This window comes from Anomalospiza imberbis, chromosome 6 (assembly GCF_031753505.1).
Source record: "Anomalospiza imberbis isolate Cuckoo-Finch-1a 21T00152 chromosome 6, ASM3175350v1, whole genome shotgun sequence".
NCBI classification, from domain to species: Eukaryota; Metazoa; Chordata; class Aves; order Passeriformes; family Viduidae; genus Anomalospiza; species Anomalospiza imberbis.
The window spans coordinates 37,104,388-37,119,396 of record NC_089686.1 but is presented as its reverse complement, the minus strand read 5'-3'; the positions used below and the strand labels follow the sequence as shown (position 1 = coordinate 37,119,396).

General features: G+C 44.2%; 2 protein-coding genes across 7 annotated transcripts; both read left to right on the top strand.

The window, feature by feature from the left end:
• Positions 1-723: 723 nt before the first annotated feature.
• On the top strand, positions 724-9,402 carry JMJD7 (jumonji domain containing 7). 6 transcript variants are annotated; one of them, XM_068193447.1, is made up of 8 exons: positions 724-822; positions 1,376-1,529; positions 2,447-2,700; positions 3,175-3,231; positions 3,643-3,738; positions 5,986-6,062; positions 7,135-7,294; positions 8,680-9,402. In XM_068193447.1, the coding sequence occupies exons 1-8, from the start codon at positions 756-758 to the stop codon at positions 8,766-8,768; spliced, it is 954 nt and encodes a 317-aa protein (XP_068049548.1). In that variant the 5' UTR covers positions 724-755; the 3' UTR covers positions 8,769-9,402. The 6 variants fall into 6 exon arrangements, with proteins under 6 accessions (XP_068049548.1, XP_068049552.1, XP_068049551.1 ...); XM_068193451.1 differs by lacking the exon at positions 8,680-9,402 and adding an exon at positions 5,246-5,337; XM_068193450.1 differs by lacking the exon at positions 8,680-9,402 and adding an exon at positions 5,246-5,349.
• A 901-nt stretch (positions 9,403-10,303) lies between these two features.
• Positions 10,304-14,297, top strand: LOC137475770 (acyl-coenzyme A thioesterase 1-like). Its single transcript, XM_068193446.1, has 3 exons — positions 10,304-10,883; positions 12,189-12,391; positions 13,454-14,297. The coding sequence occupies exons 1-3, from the start codon at positions 10,430-10,432 to the stop codon at positions 14,054-14,056; spliced, it is 1,260 nt and encodes a 419-aa protein (XP_068049547.1). The 5' UTR covers positions 10,304-10,429; the 3' UTR covers positions 14,057-14,297.
• The last annotated feature ends 712 nt before the right edge of the window (positions 14,298-15,009 follow it).

The window sequence follows — 15,009 nt, the reverse complement described above, 5'->3', positions numbered from 1 at the left end:
TAGCATCCAGGACACTAAATGACAAAAACCCCATTGAAATGGTAGACAGGTCTTCTAGCAGCCCCCCCGAGAGAGCAGGTGGTTCCTTCTCTGGGTAAGTCCGGCGTGTCCCGTGTTTCAGGTCGTGCGTGTGAAAGGCGCGGGGCGGCTGAGGCTGTGTTCGTGTCACACGCGCGGGGCAGCCGCGTTCGGAACAAGCCATGTCCGCCCCGCGCTCCGGGCAGGCACCTCCTCACCCCGTTCCCCCTTCCTGCACTGCCCTTTTCCTTCACTCCTTTGAAACACGAACAAAAAACCCCTTCCTGCTTTATTTATAAATGCGTGTTTTTATACTTTCGGCTTTAGCTAAAATAATACTTTGTATTTTTTTTTTTAATTATTAATTGGGGAAAGAATTAAAAATTCCGTTTGTTGGTTGTGTTTTTTTGGTGGTTTTTTTTTTTGTTTTGTTTTTTGTTTTTTTTTTTGTTTTGTTTTGTTTTGTTTTGTTTTGCACTGTGAGGCTCCCCCGGGAGCTGTTTTTAACTCTGTATCCATTTGTACTTCGTGTCTTAAATTGTTTCAATAAAAACGTGACCATTTGTTACCGAGCTGCGCGACTCAGTCGGGAGCGGCGCCCGCGGTTCGTTTTCCGGGGGAAGGGGCGGGCGGGGATCGGGGCCGGGGCCGCCTCCTGCGGGGCCGGGGCCGCCTCCTGCGGGGCCGGGGCCGCCTCCTGCGGGGCCGGGGCCGCCTCCTGCGGGGCCGGGCCGTGCATGGCAGAGGGCGCGGCGCTGCGGGCCGTCAGGGGCTGCCTGGCCGCCTTCCCGCGGGAGGCCCGCGGTGAGCGCCGGAGCGCGGAGCGGGGCGGGGGAGGCCGGGGCGGGCAGTGGTGCTGGGCCGGCCCCGCCGCCGCCCCGGGGCCCGGCCCGCCCGGTGCTGCCACCTCGGCGAGCGGCGGCGGCGTGGGGTGAGCAGTGGCACCCACTGTGCTGCCGGCACGGTGGTTCCGAAGTCAGGGTGCAGCAGAAAGGCCGCCGCAAGAAGAAAGGAAAACTCGATAAAACGGTCCTTTACTGGTTGTTTCTCGGTGTATAAAGTAGCAAAACAAAGCACTGTTCCAGCTTCCAAAAAATTATCCTGCGGTATCACCTCTGTATGGGAGGTGCACTTCCTGTAGCACCGGCCCTTTATCCCTTCATCCTCAGGCGCTGGCCTGAGGTTTCCATCTGGGCTTGAAACCGCCCTAACTCTCTCTGGGTGTTAGCAGAGGGATTCTGGATCCGTGGGGGGCACTGCTTGGCGTCAGCGTGGTGAGGCGCGGGAAGCCTGTGTGCTGGCAGGAGATGCTTGTCCCGGGATGCTGAGTAACACTGTTCATTGTCTGCCTGGACAGAGCTGGGCTGGCCGGAGTCTGTACCCTATCTTGATAGGCCTCCATCCCCACTGGAGTTTTATCGAGAGTGGGTGAGTCCAAATAAACCCTGTGTAATTCGCAATGCCATCAACCACTGGCCGGCTCTGAAGAAATGGACCTCAGCGTACCTCAGGTATGAGCGAGCTGTGGAGCAGGACTGGTGTTCAATTTCGGGTGACCTCCCCAAAAACCCCTTGGTTAATCTTTGCTTTCATTTGTAATATTAGCCCAGATTCCTTCCTGGTTCTGTATGAAGGTGTTCAGTCTTCCCAAGGTCAGGTTTTCCTATGTGTCTCCTTGCACACATACTGCCCTCCCAGTTCCAATGCAGCCAGGAGGGTGGGTGTTTTGGCTGTGTGCAACCAACAGACTCAGGCTATTGAAACCCACACAGCTGGAGTGGGGCTGTAACACTGTAAGAACAGGCTGACTTGTTTGTGACTGAGCACATCTTGTTTTCTTCAAAAAACTAAAGGATGAGCATTATAACAATGACTGAAATTTTAACAAAATATCCTCATTTAAGAGAGGATTTGTGGTTAGACCTAGTATCTGTGGGTCAGATCTAATTCTGTGGGGTTTAAAGCTAAATATCTCATGGAACTAAGGACTGTTACCCTCATGGGGTGTTTATCTATCAGCGTCTGTCCACCCCTTCTCCCTGCTCAGTTGCTTTTGAACATGTGAACCCTTGGATTTGACTGAGTTGAACGGCCACCATAATATCAAGCTCTGCCATGACTGGTGAAAAGAAGTGGCCAAAGAGAACCCTCTGTCTGCATGGAAGAAAAGGGAGCTCCCTTGTATCTGTCTTGTTAAGAGAGAATTCAGAGAGGAAAAAGAAGCTAGAGTTGCCTTGACTGCAGGGAGCAATTGGAGCAGAATGCTGGAGTCCTTACCAGATAGCAGAAAATCTAATCTAGAAACACCCATCCATGGAAAGACAGGCATCTTATTTTTGCTGCCCATGAAACATGTTTTTAAAATAACCAGTATGTAATATAAGTGCTCATTGCAGGCCTGGGTATAAACCTTTGATTTGTTTTGCAGGGAGGTGGTAGGTCCCAAGGTGGTGAGTGTGGCAGTGACACCAAATGGTTATGCAGATGCAGTGTTTCAGGACCGCTTTGTCATGCCAGAGGAGCGCCAAATGCCTTTCATGGACTTCTTGGACATTGTGGAGAAGAAAGTGACCTCTCCCAACGTATTCTATGTGCAGAAGCAGTGTTCAAACCTCACTGAGGAGTTCCCTGAACTTGTCTGTGATGTGCAGCCTGACATACCATGGATGAGCGAGGCACTGGGTAAACCCTCAATTTCTCTCATATTCAGTAAATATTTTGCATGGAGCTTTAAAACAATCACACTAGGTACTACATGGTGAATACTTGCTATCTTTCTGAATGCCACAGCTCCGTTTGGTTTCATCCTCTTAGAAAGCAGAAGTGGTAAAATACCTAATAGAGTAATCCAAGTTTTGGGGTTGTATTACTCTGAAAACAGTATCTCTGTTGTGTATTGGGACCCTCACAACTGCAAAGATGTCATGTAACACTTCTTTACATTGAGTGGCTTTTCTTTGACCTAGAGTCATATTTTGGCTTAGTGTTCACAGTGTAGAAGGCAGTTGCTGTTGTTCACAGAGTGCTATTTGCAATGAAATCTGTGATAGTTATGAAGTAAATTATAGGACAGAATGTGGCAGAAAATGATTTGAAATGGTTTTTAAAAATGACAGTTTGTTGTTGTCATCATATTTCTTTTTCCTAACTGTACAGGGAAGAAGCCTGATGCTGTGAATTTTTGGCTTGGGGAGTCAGCTGCTGTGACATCTTGTATGTATCCTATGGCAGTGTAAATCTTCTGGTGATTTCAGCACAAGTTTAAGCTGGCTTGTTTTGAGTTAGTGGCTCAGGAGAATGGTGTGGTTTTTCCGACAAGGCAGTTCTATTTTAACATGCTTTTTTTGCATTCTTTCTTCTGCCCTTCTGCAGCCTCCTGCTGCTGTGTCTCTGGGTGCATCTACCTGGCATTGTGTCAGGCAAGGCACTGACAATTTGCTTCATTAAATGCCTTTGCTGCAGCATGATATTGTGATTTTCCCACTGGCAGTAGGAGGAAGAAGCAGTCTGATAATAATAGGGAAAGCTGATACTTTGTTTATTGTAGTTTCTGCTGCAGAGAAGGAAATAGCTATGATTTTCTGTCTTTCTCCCCATTTCTCTTTTTTATTTCCTCAATCCTAGTGCATAAAGATCATTATGAGAACTTGTACTGTGTGGTATCTGGAGAGAAATATTTTCTACTGCATCCACCAAGTGACCGTCCCTTCATCCCATATGGTACATAATTTTGCTGTCCAATGTGTCTGAAGGATGGAAGGAGGACAGACTAAAACACTGAAAGTTGTGAAAAAAAGGAAGCAGTGGTAACATTTTGATGTTTATGCAGTGTTATGTTTTCCAGTGTGAACAGAAATCTCTTCTACTTGCTGCAGGTAGCTTGTAATACAAATGTTATTCTGAGGCCAGATTTTCCAGTCCAGTAAAGTAATGAGCTCACTGGTTCACATCTTGAGTCCTGTGTCCAGTTCTGGGCCACTCAGTTCAGGTAGGACATTTAGATACTGAAGCGAGTCAAGAGAAGGGCATTAAATCTGGTGAAGGTTCCAGAGGGTAATTCCTATGAGGAGCAGCTGAGGGAGCTCGGTATTTTTAGCCTGGAGAAAAGGAGACTCAGGGAGGAACTTACCACTCTCTAGAACTCCCAGAAAGGAGATTGTACCCACATGGAGATCAGGATCTTTTCCCAGGCAGCCAGTGACAGAAGGAGAAGTAATGGTCTCAAGTTATTTAGATTAGAGGTTTAGATTAGACATTGGGAAGAATTTCTTCACATAAAAGGTGATTAGATATTGAAATGGACTGCCCAGGAGGGTGGTGAAAGCGTGTGCCTGGAGGTGATTAAGGAAAGACTGGGTGTGGCACTCAGTGCCATAGTTTAGTTGACAAGGTGGTGTTCAGTCATAGCTTGGACTAAGTGATCTCAGATCTCATCTCTTGATGTCTTTGCCAACCTAATTGATTCTGTGATACTTGTGACAGTCTCTTCAGCTTTAGAATGTTTAAATTATTTAAGTATATTGTCAGTGTTGTAGCATGTCATCTTTGATGTTTTACAGGTTTGGATTCTGCCTACCTGCTTTTCTCTAGGAAAAAAAAAGCCAGAAGCTAAAAAGCGACTTGTATTTTAATGAAATATTCAAGCTAACTGAATCTCTGAAAACTGAGGAATGGAGAAAGAGATTCTTATGGCAGCATTGCTTCACACTGCTTGTTTTCTGTTTCTTTATGTGGCTTTCCTATGTGCATAGCAGTAGTTACTGTTGCAGTGTCATCTAAAAGATGGACAGCTTAACTTTGTGCCTCATAAGAATTTTCCCATTCCTTGGCTTTCAAACCATCAGACTAAGTGAATGCAGAGTGCTCTATGATGCAAATATAATTTTGGCTAGGTGTGTGCTGCTACAATATTTTATTTATACTGTTTTTATTTTGTTTACAACCTTGAAGTCATAGAATCACAGAATGGTTTGGGTTGGAAGGACCTTGAAGATCTTTGAGTCAATGCCCCTGCCATTCAATAGACCAAATTACTCAAAGCTCCATCCAGCCTGACCTTGAACACTTCCAGGGACAGGGCATCCACAACTTCTCTGGGCAACCTGTTCCCGTGCCTCATGACCCTAAAAAATCCTTATATATAATCTAAATCTACCCTGTCTCAGTTTGATACCATTAACCCTTGTCCTGGCCTTGGTAAAAAGTCCTTCTCTGTTTTTCTCATAAGCCCCTTTTATGTACTGGAAGGCCACAGTGAGGTTTCCCCAGCACCCTCTCTTCTCCAGGCTGAACAACCCCATCTCAGCCTTTCTTGGACAGGTGGTGTTGCATGTATGTGAATGTATGAAGTATATATGTGTTATAGGAGACCTACTTTGTAAAACAAGTCACTGTTAAAGCCTAAACCAGATAATGCTTACATTTTTTAGTGTGTAGTAAAAAGAGAATTCCATCTTTTTGAGCATTAGGTTAATTAATGGAGAGAAACTGTCTCAGGGGAGGGCTTGGAAAACCACATGTGCTGAAGCAATGAAAGAAAAGCAACTAGCAGTATCTGAAGCAATTGATGAGCCTTGTCAATTAAAATTAGAAATTAAAGGCTAGCCACAAGTCACTAATAACTCTTGTGAGTGCTTCTTTGGTAGACTGACCTAAGATGAAACACCCAGCTATAGAATGATGTGTAAGTCAGGGGTGCATTTATGCCTTTTGAAGAGGAAAGAAAACAGTTACTGGAACAAAATAGGACTGGGATACAAATGGGCTTGGAGGACAATAAGTATTATTCAGACTGACTGAAAAAAAAGTATATTAAGAAACTGGATAAAATTTGCAATGGAAAAAGGGAAGGATAGTGAGTACAGTTAGTTGAAAGTGGTTTTGTCTTAATTTTTCTTGGTGAAAGTGTGACATGCACTGCCATTAGGTTCTCTGAATTGTGTAATTTAATTCTTTCTCTGGTTCCAGAGCTCTATCAGCCAGCCACCTACCACATATCAGAAGATGGTTCATTTGAAATTGTGGATGAGAAGACTGCAGAGAAGGTAAAAAGTTTATAGACAATGCAGTTAATACACTAGGGAGAGCTTGGGGCTTTGTTGAGCCCTCAAATTCAGCATATTGATTGATATTTAGAAATCCTTCATTACTGGAAAGAGAATGCCCAGATATTTCACTTGTATTTTACTATTTGCAAAGCATACCCAGCTTCTAGAAAAATCTTTTACTGCACGCTTGAAAGGATTAATATCATGAAGTGTTGCCTTGCACCAGACTTGAATAGATCCACTAAAGAACTTTTGAATGCATTGACAATAAATGAATTTATTTCATTATGCCTGAAATAGACCCCTCTACATTCACTTTCTTTTGGCACTCTACTCAGGTCCACGGTAGTATCACCCAGTGCAATAAAACATACCTGTCTGAATGAATAAGTTGTATTTTCTTAGTAGTAGCAATATTTATTTGATTAAAATGTTTTGATCTGGAGGCACTTTACAAATCTTAGTAGAATCTTAATCCCTTGCCTTTTGTCTCTGCAAAGTGTGAATAATGTTACAACAGAACTTGAACTGGGGCTTGTTCTCTGTTTCCAGAGTGGTGCTCATGGAATCACATTCCTTTAATGCAGCAAAGTTGGAATGCTGAGGTTTATAATTCTGTTGGGCAGAGAAAGAATTAATGCAGGCAAGAGGGACTTCCGAGAAAGGAGGCATGTTTCAGCTGCTGGGAGTAAAAATTACACCAGAGAGCCTAAGAAGAAGAAAGAAATTTCTAAAAAGAGTGCTGCAGATAAAGTATTTAAGTATGAATGTAGGAGGAACAAGCAACTTAAGGGGCTGGAGGTGTTTTGAAAGTATGCCACGAGACTGCAGTTTCATGGGTGACATTTATTGTCTTTTCTCCAATTAGAAATGCATCACTGAAGGAGGCACATCTTTGCATCCTTGACCTATTCCCAATTGAATGTGGAAAGCTGTATAGCTGTACATGTCTTGCTAGCCAAAGTACATGTTTTGTAACCTAGTGAGTTTGAGTATCAGTTGTTTTTCTGGAAGCTTGCTGGAATTTTTTGCCAGGGTCAGTACCATATACACACTCTTTTGCCTTTAGGTGCCCTGGATCCCTCTGGACCCCTTGAAACCAGATCTAGAACTGTATCCAGAGTATGCTCAGGCAAAGCCTTTGCAGTGTACAGTGAAAGCTGGTGAGATGTTATATCTGCCTTCCCTCTGGTTCCATCACGTTCAGCAATCACATGGCTGTATTGCAGGTAAAATAGACAATTATTTCCAGATACAGTTTTGAACTGTGGTGGGTGTGCAGGTAGATATCCCACAGCAAAGCACCAGTGGGAGCAAAAGTTCCTTTAAGGTTATCTGTCTGCAGGAGGGAATAACAATCTTGTCAGATCCTATGGGACTGCCTCCTTGCAGCCTGTTTTGTTTATAATTCATAGCTTTGTTGACACAACATGGAAGATACTCTGTTTTCATATGAGCTGAAATCTGCTCTGACCGAGTCTCTTGCCTTGCTAGTAAGTAATACAGTGTTTGTGTTACTGTTCCCCTGCACTTACCAAAAGCCTTGTCATTGCTTTCTTTGTAGGATTTATCATCATCTCTATCTCTTTTTTTTCTTCTCTCCCCAAGTGAATACCAGAATTCCCATCAGTGCTCATTTGGTACATGTGGAGGGGTGGGGATGGTGCAAGGTATTGTTGTTATGTTGTTCAAGTTTTGCAAGGTTTGAAGAAGAGATTTTTGCTGGAATTTTTGCTTGTCCTTTATCTGGAATAATCCTGATAATGCTGTTAAAGAAAAAAGTATTTTGAGCAGTGTAATGTTAGTATTTGTATAATAGTGCAAGTACTGCAAGCCCTTTTTTAAGTTCTTGTGATTCTGTGATAATAAGACAATCTAGCAGTGAAGCAGTAATTATGATTCGTTTCTCCCAGTGCTGCTGCATCAGTCCTTAAAGATTTTTTTAAAAAGTAGAGTTGGTGCCAGCTGCAAGCCCCTGGCCACTTTTTTTCCTCTGTTTAGCAGAAATACCAAAGAGTTTGAGTTTATTTGTCCTTTAGTCTGTTAACGGCAGTACAGTCTGTATACACTTGAGAAATCAATATTCTCTGGGTCTGGTCCAGTGAATGTCTGAAACTAGAGCATATCCTCCTCCAAGAAGCATTGGTAAAATATTAGAGTGTATGGCTTAATTTTCCTAGGAGACCTACCCCAAAATTAGCAAGAGAAGCAGAATTAAAGCACTATTTGATTGATGACAACTGTGAAGTAGTGATGAGTTTGCCATCCTTTACACAGGAAGAGAAGTTCCCATCCAGATATTAAACTTTGCAGTTTGGTATTTTTGTCTAAATAGAAACATACTGTTCCTAAGCTGTTTTGCCATCTTCTGCTCCAATGAATCTCCACTACAGAGTCTGACGTTGGTTTGGGTTAAGACAGAGTTACATTTGCAGCACTTCTGAAGAACTCCATTGTTATTTTTAGCTATAGTCTCAGATTTGCTCATTTCAAAGTTCAGTCGGTAGTAAGGAAAAGCCTATACTAACTGAGCTGTGTAAAACGGACTATGAACACATCTGTAAATCATTACATTCTAGCCTTAAAATGTTTTTCCCTTTTCTTGTCTCCTCAGTGAATTATTGGTATGACATGGAATATGACATCAAGTACAGCTATTATCAACTACTAGACTGTCTCACAAACGCTGTGAAAATGGTATAGCAAAGGTGGGAGACTGGAGCCTGTGATGTCTTTTTCTGATGTGACGTAATCATCAGCATCTGTGACTGGAGTACAAGCGTGATTCCCCCAAAAAGAACTGAACATTAAATTGTGGTGAACAATGCCTGCTGAACACATCATGGCTATTTTTCTTGATTTCAGAGTCCAGACCAATTGGCCAGATTTTTTGGCTTGTAAGTAGAACTTTGATAATAGGATTTTTAGGCCTTTGCATGTTGCCTCAGTAATGGTGAGCAAAATAAAATGTGAAGGAAGACAATCCAGATTTTGAAAATCCCAAAACGGAAGCCCTGGGTGTTTGTTCAGATTTCCAGATTGTTTTCATTACAACCCAAGTGGACAAGGAAGGATCTGCTCTATGCATCAGGCTGCGACAATCCAACGTATGCATTCTGCTTAAGGCAAAAGTCTGTCCTGTTGTAATTCTTTAAGTTCAGTGGCTGTGGTATTTTGATGGTGAGAAACTACAATTTCTGCAATAAATAGGTCAGTTTAAAGTTTATTTCTGTACAAATTTACTTTTTTTCCAAAGTAAACAATGGCTGAAGGACATCCAGGAGGACATACAAAGGTCAATGTTGGCTATTTTCCAATAAAAAGTGACATGTTTTTAGTGCTGTTTTTTATTTCTTTTCACTGTTGTATTTAAACATAACTGCCTTCTCTTGCATCCTGAGGGATGATTTTAGAGTTGCTCTGCCAGATCTGCAGTCAATCTGCGTATCATCTATGGTCTCATGGCATGAGGTGTGATTCTGCAGCTTGTAAGCTCATTGTTTCATTCCTTTGCTTCTTAGTGCATGATCAGCCAAGTTGTTTGAACCAGGAGGCTGGTTCAACCAGCCATAATTCCCATTTGTATTTCCACAGAATGGGATGGGACTACTCACATGTCTGAGACTCCCAGGGTAGGACAAGAAGGCTATTAAATATACAGACATTGTGAAAATGTAGTACTGTTGTTTATGAAAACTAAAAGCTGGTATTTATTGTCAAATCTTCAAATAGTTCTTTAGAAACATTTTCAATATGGGGGAAATTAATTATTGTGAAGAAAAAAAAAGGTAATTGTTTGTTTCTTTTGCTTTTTAAAATAAACATAGTTATAGCATAAAGCTTCACCTTAACTTGCGGTGCTTGTCCAAAAATTGCAGCAAGCTCAAGAGGGATCAAGAGCAGGCTTTGTTTTGTGGCGAGATTAAGATGCCATGCTACTTAGGCTTTCCAGCTTGTCTGTGTTTACTGTGCCCTGGCAAAGGCTCCCAAGCCTTCCAAATCTGGGATTTCCTGCAGCTGGGGGGCGTGGCAATTTGGATATCTCTTTTTGCTGCTTTGGGGTTTTTAATTTGGTCTCTCTCTGTAATCAAAAGTAAAAGCACTCGCCAAGAACAAGTGACAGCTTGTGCCCCTGCAAGTGGCCGGTGTCACCGTGCCACCCGAGCCGCAGAGTCGGGAGGGAGGCGTGCTCTGCACTACGTCTCCCAGCAGCCCGTGCCGGCCGACTGAAGGAAGTGCTCACGATGATTCCTCCTGGACTTTGAGCAGAGATTTTAATCCCGAGAAGGGACAGGTTGCTGAGGCTGGTGTCTCACGCAGTTGCAGGCCGTCGGTGCCGCAGCTCTCCGTGCAGCCGGGCCGGGATGGCGGCGCGGGTGTCCGTCCTGCCTTCCCCCAGGTGCCTGTTCGATGAGCCCGTGCAGATCCGTGTGGCCGCTCTGCAGCCGCGCCAGGCGGTCACCCTCCGAGCCAGCCTGGTGGACGAGAGCGGGGAGCTTTTCCAATCCCACGCTCTCTACAGGGCCGGCAGCAGCGGGGAGCTGGATCTCAGCCGCTCCCCGGCGCTGGGGGGCAGCTATTTGGGAGTGGAGCCGATGGGGCTGCTCTGGGCTCTGCAGTCCAAAACGCCCTATAAGCGGCTGGCAAAGAGGAACGTCCTGACCCCTTTCTGTGTGGACTTGGAGGTGTACGAGGGCCATGGGGACACGAGCCGCTTGCTGGGAAAATGCACCAATGAACGATGGTTTTTAGGAGAGGGGGTGAAGAGGATTTCGGTCAGAGAAGGTCGTCTCAGAGCAACCCTCTTCCTCCCTCCTGGTGAGTTTTCATTCCATTCTGGTTTTCCAGGTATGTCTGACACCATATTATTCCCCGTGGTCCCTGAATGCACTCAGCCACCCCGAGCAGAGCCTCAGCAAACACTTCCCTCAGCCTGTGCCTGGGGCAGGTACCTGGATCATCATGGCAGAGCAAAGAGGAGCAGAGTTGTTGCCCAGGCAGGGCAAGGGCCAAGGCAGGGGTATGGTGGTGCAGGGAGGGCAGCAGTGGTAACACAAGGTGTCTCCTGGTTGTTCTAGTTGAGTGGCTTGACCTCTCCTGCAGTGAGAGCTTGGTCAAACAGTGTGTTTATTTCTTAGCTTTTCTGTTTAGCGGACAAGACCAAGAGGCCCCTGGTCCTTGGCAGAGCTGTGATGTGTGACAGCTCTGGCCATGGGGTGAAGAATGACAAGGCATGGTGGGAGCGCTGGACTCAGGCTGCAGCCAGCCTAGGCTGAAGAACCATGCTCTCAGCAGCTTCTACAGGTCTTTCTGCAGGTTCTGGATCTGTCTCTGTGTTCTCTTTAGCTAAGGAAAAGGTAAAGAGAGAAGTCTCTTCCTTGACTGAGCAGCTGGACTGCATGGGATACTTAGGGAGATAGGAGACAAATAGTCTTTAATTAAACAGGTGCCATATTGTACAACTCTGTACACAGACAGTGCTGAGAATGGATCCTGTGCAAAGCTGCTTTAAGCCTGAAGTGTTTCTGTTCCTTGAATGGCACTTAAACATGGCTGTCTTTCTCTGTAATTAACAAACAGTCCCTTTCAGCTGCAGCAACATCACATCTTGTAAGGGAAATCTGGCTATGAGAAAGGGCAGACCAGCATGAGGAAAGGAAGGTCCTATTGCTGCGGGAGAGCTGAAGAGCTCAGGGGTAGTTATCTTACTGAAGCCTGAATTGGTACAGGTCAGTTCTGGCATTTGTGAGTATTTCATAACCCAAGTATTCCCTCCATGGCATACCTGCAAGCATAGTTCCTGAGATATAGCCACTTCTGCAGTAACACTCTTTCTTCATTGATCCTCAGTGGCCTGAGGACTTGTAGGCCAATGCCAGCTGAAATTCACCATGAGAGAAGGATGTCCAACATGTGAACTTCCTATAGAGAGAAAAGAAATGTGCAAATTCATGTCCTTACAGTCATTTTGTGTGTTCCTGAGAATGATACTCACCATGGAAAGCTCCAGAGGATGATTTTCTTCTGATATTTACTGTCCTGATATGTACTGAGGAGGCACCACAAAAGGACACCCAGAGGAACTTTTCTTTTGGTTATGTATACACCCTCCTTTCATTGCAGGACCTGGCCCATTCCCTGGACTCATTGATTTGTATGGATCTGGAGGAGGTCTTATTGAATACAGAGCAAGTCTCCTGGCTAGCAGGGGCTTTGTGACTCTGGCTCTTGCTTACGTGTCCTTTGAAGATATCCCTGCTATGCCAGAGATCCTTGAACTGAGCTATTTTGAGGAGGCTGTGAACTTTTTGCAGAAGCAGCAGCAGGTAAGAGACAAATTATAGTGCTCTTCCTGAAACTATTTTCCAGTTTGCTAATTGGTTCCTAGATTAGAAGTATAAAATTGCTTAAGCGGGAAACAGTAATTTTGTACTAGTTTTGCATCTTTTAAGATTTTAGAAGGGAAAAAAATCCATTGGCTTTTTTACTATTTCTGAGATATTACAGGCTTTTGATTCTGAGTAAGTTTTGCAGGACAGTAATAAAAAACTCTAACAACAGAATCCTTTACAGTTGTAGCACTGGAGGTGTGACATATCTTAAGAAGCTGAGGCTGTATCTGAACGAGTGTGTGGGAAAAGAAAGATACTTTATGGCAATGTATCATCATACTTAACCCAAAAGTGACCAAGAGAAATCAAGTAGCATTTAAAATTTTAATGTAATGCTACTTAACGTGTATTTGTTTTGCAAATACACAGTTTGCAAAGTTATTTACTTTCTATCACATGGACACCAGGATTGTAGGCAGTGTGAGAGCAGAATTCAGCCTTGCTTGTTTGTCTTGTTCCTCAGAGAGCTCTGAAACGTCTAGAATTCAGTGTGAAGGGCCTTCACTAGAAATAAGTTGATTTAAACAGCTTTTGGGCTCACTTAGCCTCAGGTGTAATGAACATTTTATCTTTCAAGACAAAACAGAAAATAACAGGTCAGATGTAGGAGAGTATAGAAGAAACTGCAATGAAGAAATTCAATGCAAGAAAACCCAGGAAAAAGTGGCTCGGAGAGAGGAGCAGTAAAAGACACCATACTGAGAGGAGGCTGAACTGGGATGTGGAGGGAGCAAGGGCACTTTGTCTATACAGGTGACCAGGACGCAAATGTGTTACAGGAGGAGTAAATGTTGAGGAGCTGTAGAATTCATAGTCACTCTTTTGGAGTCTCAGCAGAGGGATAGATGAAGGAATAATATAACCTGAACAGAGAGAGGAAAGGGGCAAAATATGAGTGGTCATAGTTGGATGAGTGAGAAAGCAGAACTGGAGAGGTTATGTCAGCTCAGGAAAGAAAGAGTAGTTAATATCACTGTTTTCATAATTCTGTTTCAGGTGAAAGATACTGGCATTGGTGTTTTGGGCTTGTCTAAAGGAGGTGATCTAGCCCTTTCCATGGCTACATTTCTACCTGGCATCAAGGCAGCTGTCAGCATATCTGGAAGTAGTTTTAATTCCTTCGTTCCCCTGAAGGGGGATGGCTTCACTATTCCTGTCCACCCATATGACTTGGGGAGGATGAAGATTGGTGATGAGTCTGGAATAGTAGATTTTTCAGATGTCTTAGATGATCACACGGACCCAGCAACTTGGGATTGTCGCATTCCTGTGGAGAGGTCCTTAGCCAAGTTCCTCTTCCTGTCTGGACTGGATGACATGAACTGGAAAAGTGACCTCTATTGCCAGGATGCTGTTCAGCGCCTTCAGCAGCACGGCCGGGAAGTGGAGTTTTACTCCTATTCTGGAGCAGGGCACCTCTTGGAGCCACCATACTTGCCTCTGTGCAAAGTTTCAATCCACAGGGTGCTTGGGATGTTGGTGAATTGGGGAGGGCAGTGGAGAGAGCATGCTAAAGCCCAAGAAGATGCATGGCGCAGGATACAGGCCTTTTTCTGGCAACATTTGATGGACTCAGACATCCCTAAGAGCAAGCTGTAGTGGAAGCTGTCATAGATGCTGGCCAGGGATGGTATTTCAGCACTCACTGGATAGAAACTCACCAGAAGTTTTCTGGACTGCCTTCCTCTAAACCCCACTGTTGCATAGTTGCTTATTTTCATTTCCGAAATAATTTCCCATTTTTTAGTTGAATTTCAGTTGACCTCCGACCCCGGCATCACAATAGATTGGCACCATCTGTGCTGTAGTCTAAAAACAACCCAGCATCCCATCACCTAAATCACATTTGTGCTGAGCTATCTTTGCCCTCAATCTGCAGCCATCTCCTTTCGTAAGAGGAAATACTCTCACAGGAGGAGTCATCCATTGAACGGTTTAGTAGATATAAACAGCACTTTTGTTGAACAACATATTAGCACACTCATCTTTCCTCCTGGTATATCGTTTTCTCCCATTTCTTAGTAAAAAGGTTGCTGTAGTTCTGATCTCGGCTAATGGAAGAGGCACTCTTCTGGCTTGATCTGAAGTGCAGTGATAACATTCTTTTTTCTGGTACCTCAAAACCCAGAAGTGAATCTTACCCAGGTTACCCTGGTTGTATATCCTGCTGACTCCATGTAAGTTCCATATTAGGGTAAAGTTTTTGCTGCACTACTCAGGGAGTGCAATGTGCAGTGTATCTGTGTGTGCACAGTTTGCTTGAGATTATCTGAATGAAACCATCTGTGCACCTGCCAATACATTAAGGAACAATCCTGGTGTAGTCACAAGCTGTTACTTCACTGATTGAGGAGGTCATGAGCAGAAGTCCTCACCTCCTGTTGGATAGACGAGTGATGGAGTCTGCGGTTTTGTGCAGTGTTTAACATGGGGGTGATACAGATGTGCCAAGTACTTGCTCTCATATGGTGAAAGTTAGTTTGTCTCCATTTTGGGGAAGGAACAGTAAAGCCACTGCTGCTGAATTCCCAGGAACCCGCTGAGGTGGGCTG

What these genes read in the sequence shown, in the direction of transcription:
- LOC137475770 (XM_068193446.1), top strand. Translation starts at nt 10,430, where the DNA reads ATGGCGGCGCGGGTGTCCGTCCTGCCTTCCCCCAGGTGCCTGTTCGAT. An exon ending in AACCCTCTTCCTCCCTCCTG is followed by an intron (nt 10,884 to 12,188) that starts GTGAGTTTTCAT and finishes CTTTCATTGCAG; the next exon opens with GACCTGGCCCATTCCCTGGA. An exon ending in TTTTGCAGAAGCAGCAGCAG is followed by an intron (nt 12,392 to 13,453) that starts GTAAGAGACAAA and finishes ATTCTGTTTCAG; the next exon opens with GTGAAAGATACTGGCATTGG.
- JMJD7 (XM_068193447.1), top strand. Translation starts at nt 756, where the DNA reads ATGGCAGAGGGCGCGGCGCTGCGGGCCGTCAGGGGCTGCCTGGCCGCC. An exon ending in ATGAGAAGACTGCAGAGAAG is followed by an intron (nt 6,063 to 7,134) that starts GTAAAAAGTTTA and finishes TTTTGCCTTTAG; the next exon opens with GTGCCCTGGATCCCTCTGGA. An exon ending in ATCACATGGCTGTATTGCAG is followed by an intron (nt 7,295 to 8,679) that starts GTAAAATAGACA and finishes TTGTCTCCTCAG; the next exon opens with TGAATTATTGGTATGACATG.